The sequence below is a fragment of the Ipomoea nil genome, unplaced genomic scaffold (assembly GCF_001879475.1).
Source record: "Ipomoea nil cultivar Tokyo-kokei standard unplaced genomic scaffold, Asagao_1.1 scaffold2580, whole genome shotgun sequence".
NCBI classification, from domain to species: domain Eukaryota; kingdom Viridiplantae; phylum Streptophyta; class Magnoliopsida; order Solanales; family Convolvulaceae; genus Ipomoea; species Ipomoea nil.
Window position 1 is genome coordinate 1,330,600 of NW_017619008.1, and position 23,336 is coordinate 1,353,935.

The window sequence follows — 23,336 nt, forward strand, 5'->3', positions numbered from 1 at the left end:
TATTTTTTTCCTGCATTCGTCACATAGTTACACACAGTTTAAAGTAGTTTGCACACATCAGTTAGTAACTATTTGTTACATTTTATTTGCCTTTTCCAGCAATATTTTTGTCCGTTATATAGGTCCTTTCACCACATTCCCAGGACGGCGTTGCTCATGCTCTTCCTGTTATAAGGTCGCATGTTTCGTTGGTCGGTGGTCAACACATTGCGGTCACCCCTGTGGAGTTTTTTTTTTTTTAAAGATATAGTTGAGTCTCTCTCATTTCTGGTGTGGTTAATTCGTCTCATCAGTTATTGTCTTGTTTCAGCCAATTATTCCGGATGTCCAGGATTCGTCTTCTAACACGTTGGCGCCTCTTTGTCGCGCACCGGAGAAGGGCGTACGCCATGTTGTTGCCGAGGTTACCCCTATGCGTACACCTGCACTTCCTCCACAGTCCGGAGTACCTTGCTCTATACTGCTCTCCCCCGTGTGTTTATTGAAGGATACTGATGTCTATAGTTGGATCGCTAATAGCGCAGCACGTGACATGGTCGTGCTCTGTTTCTTATTTGTTTTCTGTGAAATACTCGGCCTTTAAAGTGTTCATATTTTAAATATTGTGTTTGTGTATCAGGGACGCGGTGTTGTTTCAGTTTGATGGACGGTCTGCTACGCATGAAGACTTCATGTCTCCCGTTTCTGGTGTCGAGGTACGCGTTGGAGTAATTAATGTGTGGACTTCTTTGTTGAATGCTAGGCAGAGATTGCAACTGGATGGCATCCCTTCTCGATTATTTGGAGCTCCAATTACAATGGTATTTTTTTTTCTATTTAAATCTTTTAAGTTAGTTTTCACCCTTATTTTTAACTACTACTACTTTTAAATAGTTATCTAATGCACTTGCACACACTGTTTGGCCCCGGGCACTCACGTTTTGATCGACTCGTATTGTTTGAGGGGCTTTTGGAACAAGACTTCACAATGTCTCGTATTAAGTCTTGGGCATCGATTGACATGGTATGTGTTATTGTTGCTATACGCGCTACATAGTAGCCACATGTATTGATATTTTTTCATATGCTTTTGTTTTCAGTTCATGTTTACTCTTCATCGTCGCACCCACTACTATATTATTTATGTTGACGACAAAAAGGGGGCGGTTCACATTATTGATAATTCTTCTGAAAACGGTTCCAATGATAGTATATATCTTGACACTCCTCAAAGATTGGTAACCTTTTTTTAGTTGTTTTTTTTTTTTTTTTTTTTTTTTTTTTTAATTTTTTTATTCTTAAGGTCTATGCAGTACTGTGCATCTTCATGTACGTATGTGACACCTTTTTTCATATGTTATTTTTTTTGCTTTTTTTAATTTTATTTTATTCTTAAGGTCTATGCAGTAGTGTGCACCTTGATGGACATATGTGACTTTGTGCTTTGTGTTTTGGTTTGCAGTTGGACTCTTGGGAAACGTGCTTGTACGATATAGGCTATCATGAAATTTCACCGAAGCTTTCCGAGTTAGTTCCACGGCGGATTCGTATGTCTTAGCGTGACACAACGAACACGGTTGACAGTGGGGTATTTGCGATGCGCTATATGGAGACGTATGTTGGCCAGCAAACCTCTAGGTGGGATTGTGGGTTTAAAAAAGGTGATTTGAAGTCTGTGCAAGCATTTAGGATGTCATTCATGAAGGAGATTCTACTCAGTCGTAATAATTCCCATCGCACGAATATTCTCAAGGATTTGATGCAATATGTTTCCACTCTATCTTAATTTCATAACGTTTTATGTTTAGGCTTGTTAAGTTCGAAACAACGTTTATTTTTGTTGTTGGATATTAGTGCGCGATAACTTTACGTCTTTTCCTTTTTCCACTAAAATATTACTCATCTATGTGCTCGGTAACTATCATGTTTTTTGGACAGTACACGTTTGCCCTGTCTCTTTGGTGCACTTTTCTCCATATGTTTTGCACGGATTCCATCTGTTAGCACGAATCCGTCACTTTTACGTTACGTATGCACACGCGCGAATGTGATTGCGATCACGTTATTTTGCTGCCAATTTGTGCATCATATCCTTCATTGCCTCCATCTAAAATACCATGTAGTTGCCGTTGCGTTCATCTAGTCTGTCATGTACGAACCACCATTTTTTTTTGAAGATCGAACGCACACGCATCGCTGTCTGTTTGCACACATTCGTGTTTGAAAAGTCCTGTGCTACATAACCCTTATTATATTTTGGTGCTTTTCTTTTCTTCCATTTCATTTAGCAATTTTTAGAGGCGACTCTTTGCCATACTTTAATGTTACGATTTATGCCAGCTTAGTGTTCATGCACCTCAGCCTGTATTTTTTTAAAACTTAAATGTTATTACATCTTCCCTTCTATTTTATGCATGTTGCACACCCTACGTAAGGGTTGCACTCACCTTACTTTGATGCCACTGTTTCGCCATAATCTGATTGCACACACGCCATTCACCGCGTCCGCACACACTGTACACATTGGGTATGCTAATTATAACGTTTCCATAATTTTATTCAGCGAATCTAACATGTATTGTCTCACATCTTTATTTATCACGGATTTAATCGTGGACATAGAAGCATAATAAAATATATTGCAACAACTCGTGGGACTTTATTATTTAGCTAATTCTTTCTTTTTCCTTTTCGGATTCAACTCACAGTTGCAAGTGTCGTGCCCATCATACTTGCCGCACAGTTTGCACTGCCGCTCTCCATTCGCTGCCTTCTCCGCCGCTTTCTCCCTCGTTGATTTGAGACGTTTTTCCGATCCCTTGATCTTACACATTTGTGGGGGAAGTACTTTGACCGTCGAAGGGTCGATGGATGTGCCGTACAACTCTTCAATACTTATCATGCATTCTCTTGCAAGACATATAACTCACAACAAGCTCATACTATCAATCACGCAATCTAGTGCAAGACGTATAACTCATAAGCAACTCATGCTATTAAATAACTCATAAGCAACTCATGCTATTAAATAACTAAAAAGCAATCTTATGCTACTAATCATGCAATCTCGTGCAAGATATATAATAAGCAAACTCATGCTACTAATCATGCAATCTAGCGCAAGATATATAATAAGCAAACTCATGCTACTAATCATGCAATCTCGTGCAACGTATATAATAAGCAAACTCATGCTACTTATAATGCAATCTCGTGCAAGATATATAATAAGCAAACTCATGCTACTAATCATGCAATCTCGTGCAAGATATATAATAAGCAAACTCATGCTACTAATCATGCAATCTCGTGCAAGATATATAAGCATAGGTACATATACACTCTTTTCTAAATAGTATACTTTTTCTGTGGAGGTTTCTTAGAGCCATAAATGACTCGCTTTGCTTCTTTCTTTCTTAGAGTCTCCAAGACTCGCTTTCTTTGAGTCGTGCTGACTAGTTTTCTTTGAGTCTCAATGACTCGCTTTTCACTTTACTCGTGGGCGAGACCGGGTTTCACCATAGTGTGAATAGCCCATTATTGGACACGGCGTATAGCCGGCCAGTCTCTCATCCCGCCCACAAAAGCAATCTTGTGGTTCCAAAACTCAAACTCTGTGGAATCAAGTATCGAACTATCAGCGTGCACACCCCCTGACTAGGATTCCAAGCCTGATGGGCAGTTTCCAACCTTGTAACGTGGGAATACGCTGCGTTACATGAAATGGGACCGCAATGTCCGTTGCTTTCTACTCCGAAAGGACATAGTTCAAATGGGTCCTCCAAAAACAAGGTTTTCCTCACAATAGATATACATAAATATATCACTCATGTATCTCAAATCATGCAACACTTATCTTATGCAAATATGCACATAACTTCTCAACACATTCTCAATATGACAAGATAATGACTTTCTAACATAGATATGAGTTTTTGGAAAATAATACTTAGGCTCACGTTGGCCACTTATGCACTATAAAAACATGGTATGCTCAAATGCAATTTACTGTAATCATGCTTCCATTTCTATTCATTGTGAAACTCAACAAATTTCATAATCATGCTTGTAACTCATAACTTAGCAAAACTTCTCAATAAACACTTAGCAAGTAGTTGACATGCTATTGGAACTCAAAGATACTTTTGGAATAACATGCTCAATATTTAGAACTTGGCAGTGAACTTTAGCAATTTATAACAACCACTTTAGGCATGCTTTGCTAGCTAAAACCAACCATTTAGGCTCATACTTCTCTATTCAAAAATCATACTATGACATACTCAGCAAATACAATAATCCAAGTCTGATAGCTCACAAACTTAAAAGCAGAGAACATTTCCAAATACTTCTGCAACATTTTCTTGTACAAAAACATTCATAAATAGCTCAAAACTTAACCAAACACAACGAAATCAAAGCCAAAACGTGCGTCAAAATGGCCCCGAGGTACCGAGCCACAAGGGCCCATGACACGCCGTCCGAAACGATACGTAGCTGAGCCACAAGGGCCCGGCCATTGTATTGGAGACACTCAGAGCTTGGGGCGGGGCTCAATTAGGCCCGCCCCTCAGACCGCCTAGCCACCGACTCTAGGCAACGACCCTTTCCTAGGGCCGTTCCCTAGGCCCGGTTGGCAACAGCCTTAACCAACGGTCCCCTTGTTGGGCCGTTGGCTGGGACCGGTCAACCTACTGGTGCACACAGTCTGTGCACCAAATTGTTTCTTCTCATTTGCAAAATTAGCTCAGGCATTTCTAACTCATCCAAAACATCAACAACACATCATAGACAAGTAATAGATCATTTAATATCTCAAATACAACACACACACACACACACACACACACACACACACACACACACACACACACACACACACACACACACACACACACACACACACACACACACACATATATATATATATATATATATATATATATATATATAGCATTTCTACTCATTTCTACTCATCAAAGACTTCATAGAGTCTTGTAAAAAAGCTTGGGAGTCCATGGGTTATACTTTTGTAGCTTTATCTCCTTCTAGATCGGTTTCCACCTCCCTTTTCAGCTAGCTACAACCCCCTTCACCTCCTACTGTGCTTAACTTGTTTCTTGCAGGGGAGCTCAAGGGTGGAAACAAGAGGTTAAGTCTAATAAGGGATCAATATATAGGTGTACAAAACTCTAGGTTGATTCCATATAACAGGTTGGTGGCAAAAATGTAATAACTTGGCTAGAAAGGAGTTATCAGACAACTTTGGAGTGGTGTGGTCCACCAAGCTTCATGAACCAAGGGCTAGATTTGTTATTTTAAATTGTTTGGGGTTGAAAAAGGAATTTTTCCAAAATGATTTCTAGTTGAACACTTGGTTTGAGCTTCTCAGAATTCTCCCGGTTTCACTTAGATTGATTTTTGGATCAAAATCTTGTTACGCGATGTACCCAAAAATTAGGATTTTAGATTTACAATAAGTCCTAGTGTTGAATTTATTTAAGAGTGGTTAAAAATAATTTTCTCAAACACCGATTTTATCGCATAAAAAATTTTATGGAGTCAAAATTGGCTATTTTGGATTTCCTTAAAACCGATTTATAAAATTAATTTTTGGATTGTCACAGAAAGTAACAAAGTACTTACAACCTCCATTTGAGAAAATTTCCAATGGACACAGATCTGAGTGAACAGTCTCCAATTGTTTTGTGGCTCTTTTAGACTTGCCTATAGGAAGAGGTTCTTTATGCTTCTTCCCAACCAAACAAATCTCGCAAATATTATTAGGAACATTAACAATCGGCAAATTAGAAACAAGTTTCTTTCTTGCTAGGTAAGTTATTCCCGAGAAATTAAATGAAAATTTCAAACCGCATATGCCATAACCAATTATCATCACACATCTCAAAATTAAAGCAAGCAAGAAGTGCATGATTGATTTTCAAAGAAAATAGTTGATTTTGAGACATATTTACCTTTAATTTAGAAACAGAACTCTTTTAACATAAACAATGGTACAACAACTTGAGTAATATTTATTTTATATCTTTTTTTTTCTAACAACTGCACCATACTCAACAAATTTTTGTGTAGTTTAGGAACATAGAAAACATTGGATATAAAATTGCAAGTACCATCTTTCAATTGAATAGAGATTTTATGTTTTCCCAAAATTGACAGTTTTGACATATTGTCAAATGTCACTTCAGATTGGACTGATTCATTTAGTTTGGAAAACAATTCTTTTTTCCCACACATATGGTTACTGCACCTAGTATCCAAGAAGCATATGTTTTCATCTGTAGACAAACTGTTACTAGCAAAAAATAAGGTTTCAGGTTCAATATAACTCTCACCAAACTTTCAAGCAACGTTTGCTTGATTTCCACGATTATTTTCATTATACTAGCAATATGCAATTTTGTGCCCCTACTTGCCACAATTGTAGCAATGAAATGGAAATTTACCTTGTTTGATATTACCTTCACCTCTTCCTTTGTTGGAGTTACCTCGTCCTCTTCCTTGATTGTAGTTACCATGTCTTCTTAGCTTCCTCTAGATCCTCCTCTTCTTCTTCCACGACCTCTACCAAATTGTCCACCTCTTTGATTAGAGTCAGTTATGTTAAGGGTGACTTTACTCTTCAAAGCTTCTTCAGCTAGTGGTTCCGATTTTGATGCAATCCTATCAATATGACTTTCTATCATACCTTTCAGTTCTGCAATTGATAAGAGCTCGATATCATGTGACTCTGTTATTGAAGCCACCACATTGTCATACTTCATCGGCATAGTTCGAAGAACCACTGCACCATTTTCAATAGTGTCTCCAGATAATCTTATCTTATTCACAAGATCAATAAGATGAAAGAAATACATATCTACCGTTTTTGTAGAGGTCATCTCACATTGATCATATATACAACTTTCTCAACGACTACAACTTGAATTTCTATGCCCAATCGATTCCTTTGTGTGACACCTTTAAGATACCCAAACTTCCTTTGCAATTTTAGCACCAGCTAATTGTCTAAAAATTGAGTAATTAACACCTTGATGAATTTGTCCAAGGTCAATTAATTTCACTTTATAACGGCTGTATCAGCTCCATCAAAACCAAAAAAAAAAAAAAAAAAAAAACAATAACATAAAAAAAGGCTAGAATTGAAACTTAATTCTGTTATCAAGCTCAATGATTCCAATTATCACTCTATATTTTCTGTAAAGGTCAACATTAATTTTCATTATGCATTTAATTTATTTAATATTTTCTTAATTTTTTTTTTTGGAGTACCACTGACTCTGTGATTTGGTGTCACTTTTAAATCTATGTATTTAATAAATATTTTAATACAAATTTTAAAAATATAAATTTTATTCTATAACATTAAATTAATTAATATAAAAAAGTAAATTGCTTTTGAGTCAACATGATAATCTAATCAAACACGTAATTAGAATAAGATGAGTTATACAAATATCCACTTCAATTAGTAGTATTTTGCACGGCCACGTACAATCAATTAAGTAATAAGCAACCCCCCGCATACTTCATTTATTTATTTATTTATTTTGTAGGAGATAGTAACATTTATATTATCTTACTAGATTTTTCATGCGCATTGCGCGAATAAGATAATGTCCTATGATTATTTTTAAATAAGTAATTCAAAGTATATATATCAATGCAAAATTATATAGAGACGTTCATGCATGGGTAGTTATTGAATATTGTATATAAATGCAAGATAATATATGAGAGATTGATTATAATTGTCAATAAAATAAATGTTTGCAACTTTGTAATAGCGCTAGTCTAAATACTTAGTCTAAAAATCATAGTCTAAATAAATATTACTTTTGGTTTAAATTTTTATAAGTCTTCTTAATTCTCTTTTGGGTAGCATTGTCATTGTCTTCATCTTCAATACATGTCCTCTTCTTTTTTATTAGTAGTGTGTCATGTGTAGTTGGGTTATTGGTGGTAGCATAGAGGGCAATTTCATGCAATGAGATTATGGTGTAGGAAGTTTTAGATTTGCCTTGCTATGTATATGATTGGACGATCTTAGTTGTACAATGAACTTTTTATCACTGCAAGCGCCTGTTGATATTTGACTGCGGTAGTTTTTCCCCTACATGTTTCATGTGTTGTGAGATTTGTGTCGAAGATTATCATGTAAAAGTATTAAACAAAATGTTAATATTTATTATCTTTTTATAAAATATTTGGCAAATAAATGTATAACCTATTTTATATTATAACTTTGATATTTAATTAAAAGATAGTGTAAAAAGAAGACAATGAACAATGTAGTGAATATAATTAATTAATGAATTTGAAGATGAGGAATCTTTGAATTGTAGAAAATAAAGATAATATAACTAATGAAATTATATTTATTTTTAATTTTTTTTATAATGACTTAATTTTTTAGAATAAAGACATTATAGACATCTAATTCTAAAGTAATTAAATGCATATGTAAATTAGTTTTTTTTTTTTTTTTTTAAATGCAAGAAAATGAATTTCAAGGTTCATGATTTATAATAATGTTCAACTTTGAATGCTATGTATTTAGTCAAGCTAATTATTTGACCAAAGTTTATGTTAAATTGTATATTGTATTTTAAAAAAAAACATATTCGTAGTATATGTTTAACAATTATAGGTAGAAACTAATGAGTAAGTTAGGAATAATAAACAGTTAACGGAATATTCTAATCCGTTACTAAAATTTATTTTAACGGAATGCAGTGTTATTTAAGGGAAGAAACTAATATAATAAAAGGTAAATAAGAAAAATCATTAAAAAAAATACTAAAATAAAAATAATATGAACCATTCATTTCAATAAATAATTACACCAACATTTTTTTTTGTTTCCGTTAAAGAGCGTAACTTTATTAGTTCTTATTAGATTTGTTAGATTCTAGTTTGGCGACCTTAGGAATAAGGCAGATTTGGGTATCATTTGCTCTAGGTGGGAGGGTCTTGGATAATCTAAAATTCTCAACAAAATTCAACAATATATCCTATTAAGGATACTTGTGGCTGGTACATTTTGTCTCTATTTAGTTATTATTCTCCTTTAATATAGCAGTATTAAACTGGTGGTTACAACTTTCTACTAACCACCTGCTAGCTTCTCTCCCTTGTATGCTATTTATAGCTTGTTGTTTGTGTTAATTAAATTCATACAGTTCATAATCTTATATGGTATCAAGAGCTAGCTTTCTCCTACGAAACAACTTCTCCTCCTTTTTTTTTTTTTTTTTTTTTTTTTTTTTTTTTTTTTTTTTATTTTTTTCTGATGGCTTCTACTACCACCAATGAAATCATCCAACTCAATGCTCCCACACACTTTCCCATTAAACTCACTACCATCAATTTTCCAGTTTGGCGCCGACAAGTTCATGCTACCCTTGTTGGTCTCAACCTCCTGGGCTATATTGACGGTTCCACCAAGGAACCCACCGAATACACGGATCCTGCTCGAACCGTTCCCAACCCAAGACATTTAACTTGGTACAGTCAGGACCAAATCATTGTTGGTGCACTTCTGGGCAGCTGCACTGACACAATACAACCACTCGTTTCATCTGCTACGACAGCTTATGATGCAAGGCAACGTCTGGTTGCTAGTTATGCCAGTGCCTCTAGAGGACGCATTATTTCCCTCAAGGCAAAACTAACTAAAAACCCGAGAGGTTCTCGGTCCATCGCTATTTACCTCAATGACATGCGAGCCATAGCCGATGATCTGGCGTTGGCTCAGTGTCCTGTCTCTGATGACGATCTAATCGTCTACATATTGACGCAGTTGGGGGAGGATTACAATTCTATCATATCGGCTATTCGCGTCCATGAAAAGCCTATGTCCTTTGGCGAGTTACCAGAAGTGCTGACTGACCATGAACGCCAATTGAAGGGTGTGGATGAATTGCATCGTCTTTAGTGGCCTCTGCTAATGTTTTGCAACGTGCCTTGCCACCCTCGCGGCACAACCAGCACACCGATTCCAACCGATGAGCTCGCAGCAATAACACTCGTTACAGCTCCAACAAACAGAATTGGCGACAAGGAAATCCAAAACGCTCAAGTACTGTCTGTAAGTTCTGTCATCTTACAGGTCATGAAACAAGAGTGTGCCGTAAGCTAGCCAGGTTTTTAAAGGAGCATAATGTTCCTCTTGTGCAACCTCCTATGTCTCCTATGGCTAATTCGGTGGTCAGGCCGTCTGCTTCCCTGGATGTTTGATAGTGGTGCATCCCACCATGCCACACCAAGCGTTGATCCATTGCACACTTTCTCCGAGTACAGTGGACCAGATGAAATCCACTTGGGCAACGGTAATTCCTTAGCAATAACGCATGTTGGTCAGTCTAGCATTCCCACTTCCTCTACTGTTCTCACTCTTGATAATGTCTTGCGTGTCCCACGGTTACACACTAGCTTAGTTTCTATATCCCAACTATGCAAGTCTAATCGTGTGTCCGTTGAATTCTTTGATTCACATTTTTTTGTCAAGGATCTTCGAACGGGGGTTCCATTGTTACAGGGGGCGAAAAGTAATGGTGTCTACTATGGACCAGTTTATCCTCATCCAGCAGTTCATGTTACGCAGGTGTCTCGTTTATCTCAGTGGCACCAGCAACTTGGCCACCCATCTAATACGGTGTTGCAACTTGTGTTACAACGCTGTAATGTTCCAGTCTCTATGTCATCTCTGCGACAGTTTTACTATTCTTCATGTAATATGCATAAAAGCCATAAACTGTCTTTCTCCAACACTACACTTGTTAGCACCAAACCTCTGCAATTAATCTATACTGATGTGTGGGGACCTACTGAGAAATATGTTATTGAGTTTTTCTATTATGTTATTTTTGTGGACCATTTCTCGAAATATATCTGGTTGTATCCCATGAAACGTAAGTCTGATGTCTTTCCCATATTTAAGCAGTTCAAACAGTTAGTGGAGAAATACTTTGGTCTTTCAATTATTTCTCTTTACTCGGATAATGGAATAGCCGCCAGGGTTTGTCGATCCCTCATTCCCAACGCATGTTTGCAAACTGACTAAAGCCTTATACGGTCTCAAGCAGGCTCCTAGGGCTTGGTACTTGGAGCTTTCCCAATTTTTATTGCGTTGTGGGTTTTTGAAATCACAAGCAGATGCGTCATTATTTATTTATTCCGCTAATAATGTTATTATCTATTTTCTGGTGTATGTGGACGACATTATATTAACAGGAAACGATACTGCATGGCTTGACAAGTTTGTTAAAACTCTGTCTGCCCGGTTTGCTCTTAAGGACCTTGGTTCCTTACATCACTTTCTAGGTGTTGAGGTGGTTTCCACTCCTAATGGCATGTTCCTGTCTCAGAGTCAATATATAACAGACATATTGGTGCGATTTAAGATGGATGGTGCAAAGGCTGTTTCAACACCACTGGCGAACACAGATAAGTTGTTCCCGGCGGAAGCTGGTAGCGCTGCGGTAGATGTGACTCAGTTTCGGCGTCTACTTGGCCTGCTGCAGTACTTGGTCATCACTAGACCTGACGTGGCCTATGCAGTTAACCGTTTCTCACAGTTCATGCATATGCCTACGGAGGTACACTGGCAGGCTGCCAAGCGGTTGTTGCGCTACCTAAAGGGTACGGTGTGTCATGGGCTGTACCTTCGTGCTGGGCAACCTTTGTCGCTAAGTGTATATACAGATGCTGACTGGGGTGGTTGCACCTCCAGTGGGCGGTCCACTACAACTTATCTACAGTATCTTGGGTCCAATCTTGTTTCCTGGAAGTCCACTCGTCAGAAGTCGGTTTCCCGTTCGTCTACGGAAGCCGAGTATTGAGCCTTAGCAAACGTCGCTGCAGAGGTTCTGTGGGTCAAGAATTTGCTGCATGAGCTCCAGACGCGACTGTTGAAGCCTCCGGTTCTGCATTGTGACAATCTTAGCGCTACGTACGTGTGTGGAAATCCGGTGTTTCATTCATGCATGAAGCACCTCGCGCTCGACTATTTTTTTGTTCGGGACTTAGTTGCTAATGGTTAGTTGGTGGTTCGGCACATTTCTTCGTCGGCTCAGCTCGCTGATTTTCTCACCAAGCCGTTAGGCCGTTCGTTGTTTCTGCTTTTCCGTTCCAAGATTGGAGTCTCCGATGGATCCTTTATCTTGCGGGGGCGTATTAAGGATACTTGTGGCTGATACATTTTGTCTCTATTTAGTTTTAATTATTCTCCTTTAATATAGCAGTATTAAACTGGTGGTTACAACTTCCTACTAACCACCTGCTAGCTTCTCTCCCTTGTATGCTATTTATAGCTTGTTGTTTGTGTTAATTAAATTCATACAGTTCATAATCTTATATATCCCTGCCTACTATATCCTAATATTGTTGAAAAAAGTTAGGGGGAGACCCGTCTGGACCCGGGGACTTATCCGGTTTCATATCAAATAATGCACATTTTATCTTCCTGTGGGTGAACCTATTGGCTAAACAAACATTTTGGGACTGAGATATAACAGATTCTGGAGAATTAAGAATTGAAGTCTAAACCTGTTGATTACACTGGAATAGGCCTTGAAAATAATTGAGCATCAAAGTATTTAGAGCAGTACCTTTCTCATTCCATCCCCCTCTGTGATCCTTGAACCTATCAATTTGATTGTTCTGCATCCTTCTACAAACGGCATTATGAAAGAAAGATTTGTTTTGATCTCCACACTTGAGCCATAACTCTTTGGCACGCTGCCTCCAATAAGCATTTTGCTATTCTAGGGCTTTGAAACGGTAGAATTGAGCCTCTTTAAAAAGCAGGCAGCCACGCTGATCAGCAATCGTTATGCGTTGGACCCGTGTCCAGCATGCATGCTGGACACGGGTAACAGTGCCGTTAAGCACTGTTATCTTCTTCTTCTTCTTCTTCTTTTTTTTTTTTTTATTTTTTTATTTTTTTATTTTTTATTTTTTAAATTCAGACCGCTTCGTTATAGGAGTATATGTTCATAATTTTATTACTATATGTTAATAACTGTACATTCATAACTCCATAACTGTACGTTCATAACTCTATAACTGTACATTCATAACTCCATAACTGTACATTCATAACTCCATAATTGTACATTCATAATTTTCGAAGCTCTATGTTCACAATTTTAGAGCTCTATGTTCATAATTTTATCACTATATGTTCATAATTGTAAGTTCATAATGTCAGAGCTCTTTGTTCATAATTCGATCAATAACTGTACATTCATAATTCCATAACTGTAGATTCATAATCTCATAACTGTAGATTCATAACTCCATAACTGTAGATTCATAACTCTATAACTGTACATTCATAACTCCATAACTGTACATTCATAATCTTCGAAGCTCTATATTCACAATTTTAAAGCTCCATGGTCATAATGTTATCACTATATGTTCATAATTGTAAGTTCATAATGTTAGAGCTCTGTGTTCATAATTTCATAATTGCATAACTATACATTCATAACAGCATAACTCTACATTCATAACGGCATAACTGTACATTCATAATCCAAAAAAAAAAATAACGCCGTTAACGGTAAAACGAGCGCGAGTTTTTTTTCTTTTAACTAAATGACGTGTTTTTTTTTTAAAAACGACGTCGTTTTGGGCCCGTGTCCACAATGGGTCCAGGGCATAATTTGCTCGCTGTTTGCCCGCTGATCAGTCCTCCTCTTCATGTTGTCCATAGTCTAATCCAATAATCAATCCTTCTACGAAAATTTATCGTGAAAACCATACACCAATTCCACACTGCTTCATTGCAAAGCAGAATACGATTAAGAACATCCATCCCATGCGTAGACTCCCAGCTTTCGATGACAACCTCACAACAGTAGGACTCTTGGAGCCATAAGTTTTCAAACCTGAATCTCTTGGGGTACTAGTGCATTCTACGTGCACCACCTTCAGAAGAATTGGGAGGTGGTCACTCTTTGAGGAGACAATGGTGTGAGCTTCAGCATCCCTAAATTTGTCTTTCCACATATTAGAAACAAAAACTGTATCCAACTTGGCCTCAATCCAATCCGGCTTGCCACGCGATTTCTCCCAAGTGAATTGGTGCCCACTTAACGGGAAATCGGAGAGCCGACTGCTACAGACCGCTTCAAGGAATCCCTCGATTAATCAATTGTTATATCATGCACCACGACATACAATGCATTGTGCGCCCTAAAAATCTCATATTTTGTATGTATATAATTGTATAATAGAATACACATAAACTCCTAACATAATGTACATAATCTAACATAATACATAATACACATGAACTCTTCACATAATACACATAAACTCTTAACATAATACACATAAATTCTTAAGGCGCGCAATGCATTATGCACCCTAGTGCACGATATAATTTGTCTCGACTAACCAATTCGGTTGTGTATTTCTACCTCTAATTATGGTCCACACAGTGCTGTCTGGACCATAATAGAAAGTACATTTTAATATACTAAATGTACATTATCTGTGTACTGAATGTATATTATACAATATAATGTACACTCAGTACACAAATAATATACATCCATCCACAGTACCAAACCTATACCCCCACGGCCCACCCACCCACCCATCAAACATTAAGAAAAATACATTATTCAAATACTAAATATACATTATTTTATATAATGTACTTTTAATACCTTAAAAATTTACTTTCTTTTATGGTCCATACAACACTATGCGGACCATGGTCCATACAATAATTTGCCCCCACCCACCTTGAGAAAAATGTTACTCCATACATACTAAAAAAATTAAGAAATATCGATAAGCACGTGTAACAGACTTAGTATAATAACTGCACGTCTGCACTCAGGTTTTTTTTTTTTTTTTTTTTTTTTTTTTTTTTTTTTTTTTGCAGAAGAGATAAATGCGTTTTTGCTAACAAAATTCAATGTCTAATGATCTAATCTCATCTGTATATTAATAAAGCATCCCATTTTTGCTTAGCACTTGCATTTAATAAATAGTGAAACAGACGGAAATTAGTCAACATTTACAGGTTTTGATCCACAACAATATATTATGCATTTTTTTTTTCTGTCTGGTTCATTGGTCACATTTTAATATACGAATTATTTGAATTCGCAGGAAAACATATATGTATTGAATTGGTAGGAAAGCATATATGTAAAAGTCATTTATTAGATCGATCATTCAATTTAACTATTTTTATTTTTTCTTTGTGATGCTCAGTGAAAAAAACTCTTAATGAATAGAACTCCCATCACTTATCACGATTTTATTGGAGAATGTTAGGAACACTTGTATTAGGATTTTGATGATACCAATGTAACCTAGAAAGTAGACCCCTAATCTTTGTTATTTGTAAATCGCTACTTCCGTCCTAGACGAGAGTTGCCATAACTCACATTGTAATTCGTGTTAAGCTAGTCAAACACACGAAAACGAGTTATGCTTAGATATTAGGGCTATCAAGACGAAAAGAAGGTTCAAGACCTGAAGCATGAAGCAACTGCAATGAGAGTTTACTAGGAGTTGTCACTTAGTACGAAAGGACAGTCTTATTGATGACAATTCTTCAAGACATTCCTTCTCATCAATAGCAAGAAGAATGTCTCCGATGTCTGACTTAACAACATCCTAGGAACAAAAGGACCTCAACTTGTGGGACACGCATACCAAGGAGCATTAAATGAAGATGTACTATTTCCTGAAGCTAAAGGACAAAACCCTAAGGGGGCGTTTGGTTCACGGAATCTTGGATTACCCCAGGTAATAGGATTACCTCCCGGAAGGTAATGTGAGATGCTGAAAATGTAAGATTACCTTGTGTGTTTGGTTTGGATGGTGTAATATAATATTAACTTGTTTGGTTCAAGGTTATATTTTAGGTTATATGGAACAATTTACAATAATGTCCTTAAATAAATAAATAAATAAATAAATAAATAAATAAATAAATATATATATATATATATATATATATATATATATATATATATATATATATAATGTGTGTGTATTTATTTATATGTATGAATGTATATCAATGCTTAAATATTAAAAAAAAAACTAAATATGTTCTCAATAACAAAAAAAAAAAACTAAATATATAAATATACACAATTATATAAACATATATTAATTTCATTATTATTATTATTATTATTATTATTATTATTATTATTATTATTATTATTATTATTATTATTATTATTATTATTATTATATAAGGATTAGTTAACAAGGGCAAAGTTGGAATAATTCAAGGTAATCTAAGATTACCTAAAAAACAGGGGTAATCACATTACCTTGAAACATTACCGCCACATCAGCTTTCAGGTAATATGACATTACCAGGTAATCTTATAACTTGAACCAAACAAGGTAATATAACATTACCAGACTCGGATTACCTAGGTAATCTTAGATGACCTCAACCAAACGGCCCCTAAGGCTCTCCATGCCATCAACGGCTACAAGGTACAACCTCATTAACGGAGCATTTAATGCGGGAAGCTCCGGTCCTTACCCACTGGACAATAGGTTTGAAAATTTCATCTCCCTCTAACGGGTGGAATTTTCCTCACCTATATAAACCCACCTTCATCAACTTAGAAGGTGCTGGTTCTTATTACTCGATCTATCTATAAGCAAAAGCTCTTAAACGCTCTCAGCTCTCTTAAGCTTTTGTGAACCAGTGTTAAGGTGCAAGGATACTTGAAGAAGTTCATTGATACTCATCTTACACCTTAAAGAAGTCTTGCAACTTGTACGAAGCAATCATTCCTCATCAGTCAAGACTTCATCACGTTGGAGAAATCAGAAATCATTTTCTACCAACCTCAACTCTGAAGAAGACGTTGATAGAGGCGGAGTAAACCCGCGGAGTTGAAAAACCTACAAAGACTGTCCGGCTTAGTGATCAAGGAAGTCTTTGTGTAATTGTACTAACGAGTGATAGTGCAATCCTTCCATAAGTTGTGGAAGAAGAGTGGAGTAGGCAAAGTTGGCCGAACCACTATAAAAATTCTCGTCTCCTTATCCTCTCATTTACTTCATTTATTTCCTGCATCATATCATCTCTCACGAAAGTTTCCTAATAACGAGAATCCGTGCAAAGCAAGTAATCGGACTTAACATTTCCGCTGTGCCAAAACACCGAAAGGTTATTTTTTGGCAAAACACGAAAAGAGTCTATTCACCCCCCCCCCCCCCCCTCTAGACTCTCGCTACAACTCTACCGGGACCAACAGAGAAAAATACAAAAAAAGCGTAATATATATGTATATATATATATATATATATGTATATATATATATATATATATATATATATATGTATGTATATATATATATATATATATATATATATGTATGTATATATATATATATATATATATATATATATATATATATATATATATATATATATATATATATATATATATGTTCAGGTGCAGTGGGCAGCCCCAGGTGCGATTGTGCGGTTAAAACAAAGCCATTGATTCTGCTTAAATCAACATCCAAGATTATCAAAATTTTTTTAAAAAAAAAACGTGGTGGTGATTTAGTAATTTTTTATATCTAGGTAAAAATAATGGTGAGTGGTTTTGTGATTAAGGTGAGTGGTTTTGTGATTAAGGTGCGTGAATTTTGTATATAAGGTCCGTGAGTCTTGTGCGTAAGGTGCGTGAGTTTTGTGTTTAAGGTGCGTGAGTTGTGTACTTAATAGTAGTAGTTGTTGAAACTTAAGGTGCATGAGTTTTGTGCTTAATGTGCGTGGGTTTTGTGCTTAAGGTGCGTGAGTTTTGTGCTTAAGGTGCGTTGATTTGTGCTTAATGTGATTAGTTGCTGAAACTTAGGTGCGTGATTTTCCTTCTTAATGTGCGTTTTTTTTTTTTTTTTTTTTTAATACTTAAGGTGCGTTATTTGTATGCTTAAGGTGCGTCAGTTATGTGAAACTTAAAGTGAACCATTTTAAAAATCTTAGGTGCGTGGTTTGTGTTCTTAAGGTGCTTTGTTATGTGCTTAAAGTGCGTGGATTGTGTTCTTATGGTGCGTGATTTGTGTTCTTAAAGTGTTTTGTTTGTGTGCTTAATGTGTGTGTGTTGTGTACTTAAAGTGCGTCAGTTTAATGCTAAATGTGCGTCCAACCCCACAACCGCACGGGGAGTCGTTCCCGCACCTGATCCCTTCCATATATATATATATATATATATATATATATATATATATATATATATATATATATATATATATATATATATATATATATATATATATATATATATATAGACTTGCACTCGGGTGCGAACGGCTCGCCCAGGCGGGAAATAGGAATTAATTACAACCGTTGATCGGCGTTCATCCAACGAGCATCATTCGTATTAACTTTCTCGTGTTTTGCCGTTTGTAAGGACATTCTTATCTTTTTAGGCGTTTGTTTCCAAATTTGTATTCTATCCTTGTTTATTAGTCGTCGTCTTCATTATTCAAAATCAAAAGCTCAATCTGGTGATTGCATAGGCGTTGCAATTCTTCTTCTGCCGAGGCATTCATCATCTGTGTATCATACGATCGCAATGGAGCCAGGAATTGGTCTGTTTATATTGATCGCTTAAGATGAATTGCTGGTATCTTGGTTACTGGTTTTAGTTGAATTTGTAATTCAGTCATCGTGTTTCCGTAGGTAACTGCATTGGAGGTTTAATTTACATTTAGCTAATTCTAGAAATATTGCACACATAATTGTCGGTCCATCTGTAATGGATGCAATTTTTTTGTTACCTAGTTGCATCGTATATATTATTTTACTTGCACACTATGGGTTATGTACTTGCAATACTGGTATATTTATATTCATTGTCTAAGATGAATTATTGTTATCTGGCTCACATGTTTAGTTGAATTTGTAAATCATTCATTGTGTTTCTGTAGGTATTTGCATTGAAGTTTGAATTTGCATGCATATAATGCTAGAATAATTGCACACACAGTTGTTGTTCCATCCGCATTCCAGGCTTTTTTTTTTTTTTGTTATTTTATTGCGTTGTATTTATTATTTACTTGCACACTACGGTTTATGTACTTGCAATAATGTTTAATTATATATAGTTTATGGTAGATTACCAGTAGTTGTACATTTGTCCACACAGGTGAAGTGGATTCGTATCGTTTGGATACTTCTCCTGGTTTGACAAAATATTACATCCCTTTGTGTGAAGATTCAGTTAAACCGTCTGTTGGGAAGGTTTTTCCTGATTTGGATACTGGGGTTGCATTTTATACTAAATATGCATCGATTGTTGGGTTTGATGTTCGACTAAGTCACTTGTCAAAATGTGCTGATGGGACCATTGTTTGGAGGTATGTTCTTTGTAATCGAGAGGGCCATAAGCACGTTGTTTGTAGGGATAAATCGTCAGTAGCAGAATTGGATGGTGATGCGGAGTCTTCGGTTAAAAAGAGGAGGAGATTTTCAAATAGGGTTAGGTGTGGGGCTTGTGCTATTTTTAGATATGGAGGTGATGGCACTTATGTTATTCACAGGTTTGAAGAGCGTCATAACCATTCATTGACATCAGTAATGTCAAGAGAGTTTCTGAAGATGAATAGAAAGGTTGGACATGGTCATATGAGGTTCGTTGCTGATTGTGGAAAATGAACATTGGGCCAGTGCAGAGTTTTCGGTTGTTTGGTGAGATGTTTGGTGGGTTGGCAAATGTTGGTGCAACAAGTTTGGAATTTCGGAATATTAAAAGGGATGTGGACGCATTTTCTGCTGGGGTTGATGCTCAGATGATTGTGACTAATTTCTTAAAAAAAAAAGAAGTATGTCCAACTTTGTTTTTTGCATTTGATGTTGATGAATATGACCACTTATCCAGATTTTTTTGGGTTGATGCGGTTTCTAGGTAGAATTTTAAACTTTTTGGTGACGTTGTGTCATTTGATGCTACATATCAGACAAACAGGTTAGTTTTGGTAGTGTAGGGCATAAGTTTTATATTCTGTTGTGTTATTGGTCATATTTTTGGTCATAATGCAAGTATATATGTTTATTGGTGCAACTAGTCTACACTAAATGCGCATGTACTCTCTGACAAACTTTACATTTTTTTCCAGGTATGATATGGTGTTTACACCATTTACTGGTGTTAATAACCATAAAAAGTCTATTACTTTTGGGGCTGGGTTGTTGACAAAAGAGAATATTGAGTCATATGTGTGGTTGTTTGAGAAATTTAAGGAAGCGATGGGTAGTGAGCCAGTATTGGTTGTTACTGATCAAGATGCAGCAATGAGGGTTGCATTTCCACGTGTGTTCAAGGAAGCTAAACATAGGTTTTACATGTGGCACATTATGTCTAAGGTAGGAGATAAGGTTGGCCCTTCATTGAGTAAAAATGAGACTTTTAGGTCAAAGTTGAATTCTGTTGTATGGAGTCATTATTTGGAACCAGCTGAATTTGATTATCAATGGAATGTTGTCATGGAGGAGTTTGGGTTGTTGGAGCATAGTTGGTTTGTCAAGATGTATGATCTTCATCATCTTTGGATTCTTGCATACTTTAGTGATGTTAGTATGAATGGTTTAATTAGGACTACTTCCCGGTCGGAGAGTGAGAATAGTTTGTTTGGTTCTTTTACTACTCCTCAGTCCAACCTGGTTGAATTTTTTATGCATTTTGATCGTGCGATTGATAGTCAACGCTATTCTATTAATAAACTCAACAGTGACTCGGAGGCATGCTTTCCAGATTTGAAGACACCACTGTCTATGGAGAAACATGCTGCATATGTGTATACTCTTACAGTTTTTTATTTGGTGCAAGCTGAGATTTGTGCAGCATGTTTTAGCTGTCGAGTTCTAAATGTTCGGGATGACCAAGGGGTCTTGTATTATGATATTAAAGACGAAAATGACCGAGTGTTTAGGGTGGTGCATAATGTTGCTTAAGTACAAGCTTCATGTGGATGTAAACTGTTTGAAAGGGTAGGGTTGCTTTGTAGGCATATTTTTGTAGTTTTCAAAGATTTGAACTTGGATTCAATTCCATTGGTCTATGTAGTTAACCGGTGGACCAAGAGTGCATCATTGGGTCAAACTTTTGATATTGATGGTGTTGTTGTTGATCAATGTGGAGGTGTTGATGAGAAGTTGGTGATATTGAGAAATGTGTGGTTAGATATTCAATGCTGTGTTAGTATGGTTCAGTCTGACATTGATCATTTGAAAGTGTTTTCCCAGATCATTAAGGACCACAAGGATATGCTTTTGGATGATAAGGGTGGCTGTTCTTCTACTGTTGATAAGAGGTCAGTCATCGAGTCAATATGTGGTTCTTCAGTCCCTTCCAAAGTTTCCATTCTTCCACCAAACAAAGCAAAGAACAAGGGTAGTGGTAGGCGCATTAAAGGTTGCAAGGAGATTGCCATTGAACAAAGTAAGAAGGAGAGGACTTGCAAGACTTGCAACAAACCTAATCATGATAGTAGGAATTGTGTATTGAGGAAAACGAAGGATAAGGTGTGCAGTTTATAGATACTCTAGATACAATTTTATTTACATTTTTTGTTGTCAAAATATGACTACGAGGGATTCTTTATAATGTTGGTTTAGTAGTTATGGAAGTAGTTCTTAGCTTAGATGGAATAATCCAGTGCTGGTATCTCGTGTTAGGATGTTGTGTATTGTTGTTACACTAATATAGAAGATTACATGCAGTTTTATTGCAGATTACATGCACTAATTGTTGCATGATTACTTGTGAAGATTACATGAAAGTTGATTACAAGTATAATTGTTATAATATAAACAATTAAATGCATTTACTAAGAAAAACGGTTGCAGAGTTTATTTGTGCACTTTCATATAAAAATATGATTATTAATAGTGTAGTATATTGTATGCAATTAAAAGCATATTTAATTGCACTTGTAGGAAAAATTATTTGCTTTAACAAGGAAGATGTGTTGTACATGTGGCTTAGTAGAGAAATGGAAGTAGTTTTAGCATATATGGAAATATAGCAGATCTAATTGCGTTAATATAAACAATTACATGCATTTATAACAAAAGGTGATTGCATTGATCTGACAGTAAATGTTAGGTGCACTAGTATATCAACTATATGCGCTTACAAGTATAACTGGGTGCATTCCTTCCACAACTAGGTTACTAGATATGCCTTACAGTAGAGTACAAGCACTTATGCTACTAGTACTTGCACACAAGTATGACTTCATATAGTCAACATTCCAAAAGTAGTTACTAAATTCAAAGGCAACTCAAAAATTGGTTTGTTTAAAGATTTAGTTGCCTGCACCAAAAACACATTCACAGACGTTCACAAAGAAAAAAAAAACAATTAGGTGTCCGTCACTTCTTTAACTTTGAGGCCTTTTGGAAATTTCTGGCAAGCTTCATGCATTCCTCTCGCTGTTCATTGACTGGGCCGTTAACGATCTCTGCAAGGTACTTCACCCGCAGGTTGTTTAGCTGTTCTCGATTTCCTTTTTCAATCCCACAGTCCCAACCCCTCACACCTTTCCCCATATATGTCTCCATGTGTCGCATAATGGCGAACACACCACAACCAACTTTGTTCTCATCATCTCTCCAGCTCATTTCAAGTCTTGATGGTGTTAGTCCCCGTACAAGTTTGCTTTTTGCATAATCATTTTTGGATTGGAAGTACTCTGCCAGCATATTTGTCTGTATTACTTGTAATTGTTAGTATACAAACTATCAATGTTAAAAGCATTAAATTTTATGAAATTGGTTGAGTAACATTACCAGTGATTGTGGGATATCTGCATACTTTGGGCCTTCAATTGATGAATTGTCCAAGATGTCAAATCTTTTATTTTTGAAATTTATGATGAGGACATAGTAGTGCTCAGCATGTACAATGGGGAACATAAATTGTTTGAAAGCATAGAATTAGTAATTTAGTTGAACAAATAGATATAGTTTATTGCAATATTGATATAAGTTATTTGTACCATTGCGTATATAGTGTGTAGCTTACCAACTCAATATTTTCAAGGCTTAATCCTTCTGTCACTCCAATTTCACCATCCAATCTCTTTGAAAATCTTCTAAACCTCAATGCATGGTCACCGTAGGGGGCTACAATCGTGAAAAGCTGCAATAAATGTAGATGTTAGGGTGCATTTTACAAATTTTTTTTTTTATATGTAAGGTTATTATAGTTGTTGTAAAACTTACGCATACGAATGTTGTTGCAAAAAATCTGCCAGGTGAGGTATTGCTACGGGCCCTTTCTTTATAGTTTAGAATTGTAGACCAGGCATCTACGA

The 23,336-nt window shown here is 36.2% G+C and overlaps 2 protein-coding genes across 2 annotated transcripts; both read left to right on the top strand.

The window, feature by feature from the left end:
- The first annotated feature begins 9,292 nt into the window (after positions 1-9,292).
- On the top strand, positions 9,293-9,937 carry LOC109154032. Its single transcript, XM_019301915.1, has one exon. The coding sequence runs from the start codon at positions 9,293-9,295 to the stop codon at positions 9,935-9,937; it is 645 nt and encodes a 214-aa protein (XP_019157460.1).
- A 9,733-nt stretch (positions 9,938-19,670) lies between these two features.
- Positions 19,671-21,555, top strand: LOC109154033 (protein FAR1-RELATED SEQUENCE 5-like). Its single transcript, XM_019301916.1, has 4 exons — positions 19,671-19,814; positions 19,977-19,984; positions 20,136-20,909; positions 21,024-21,555. The coding sequence occupies exons 1-4, from the start codon at positions 19,671-19,673 to the stop codon at positions 21,553-21,555; spliced, it is 1,458 nt and encodes a 485-aa protein (XP_019157461.1).
- Positions 21,556-23,336: the final 1,781 nt, after the last annotated feature.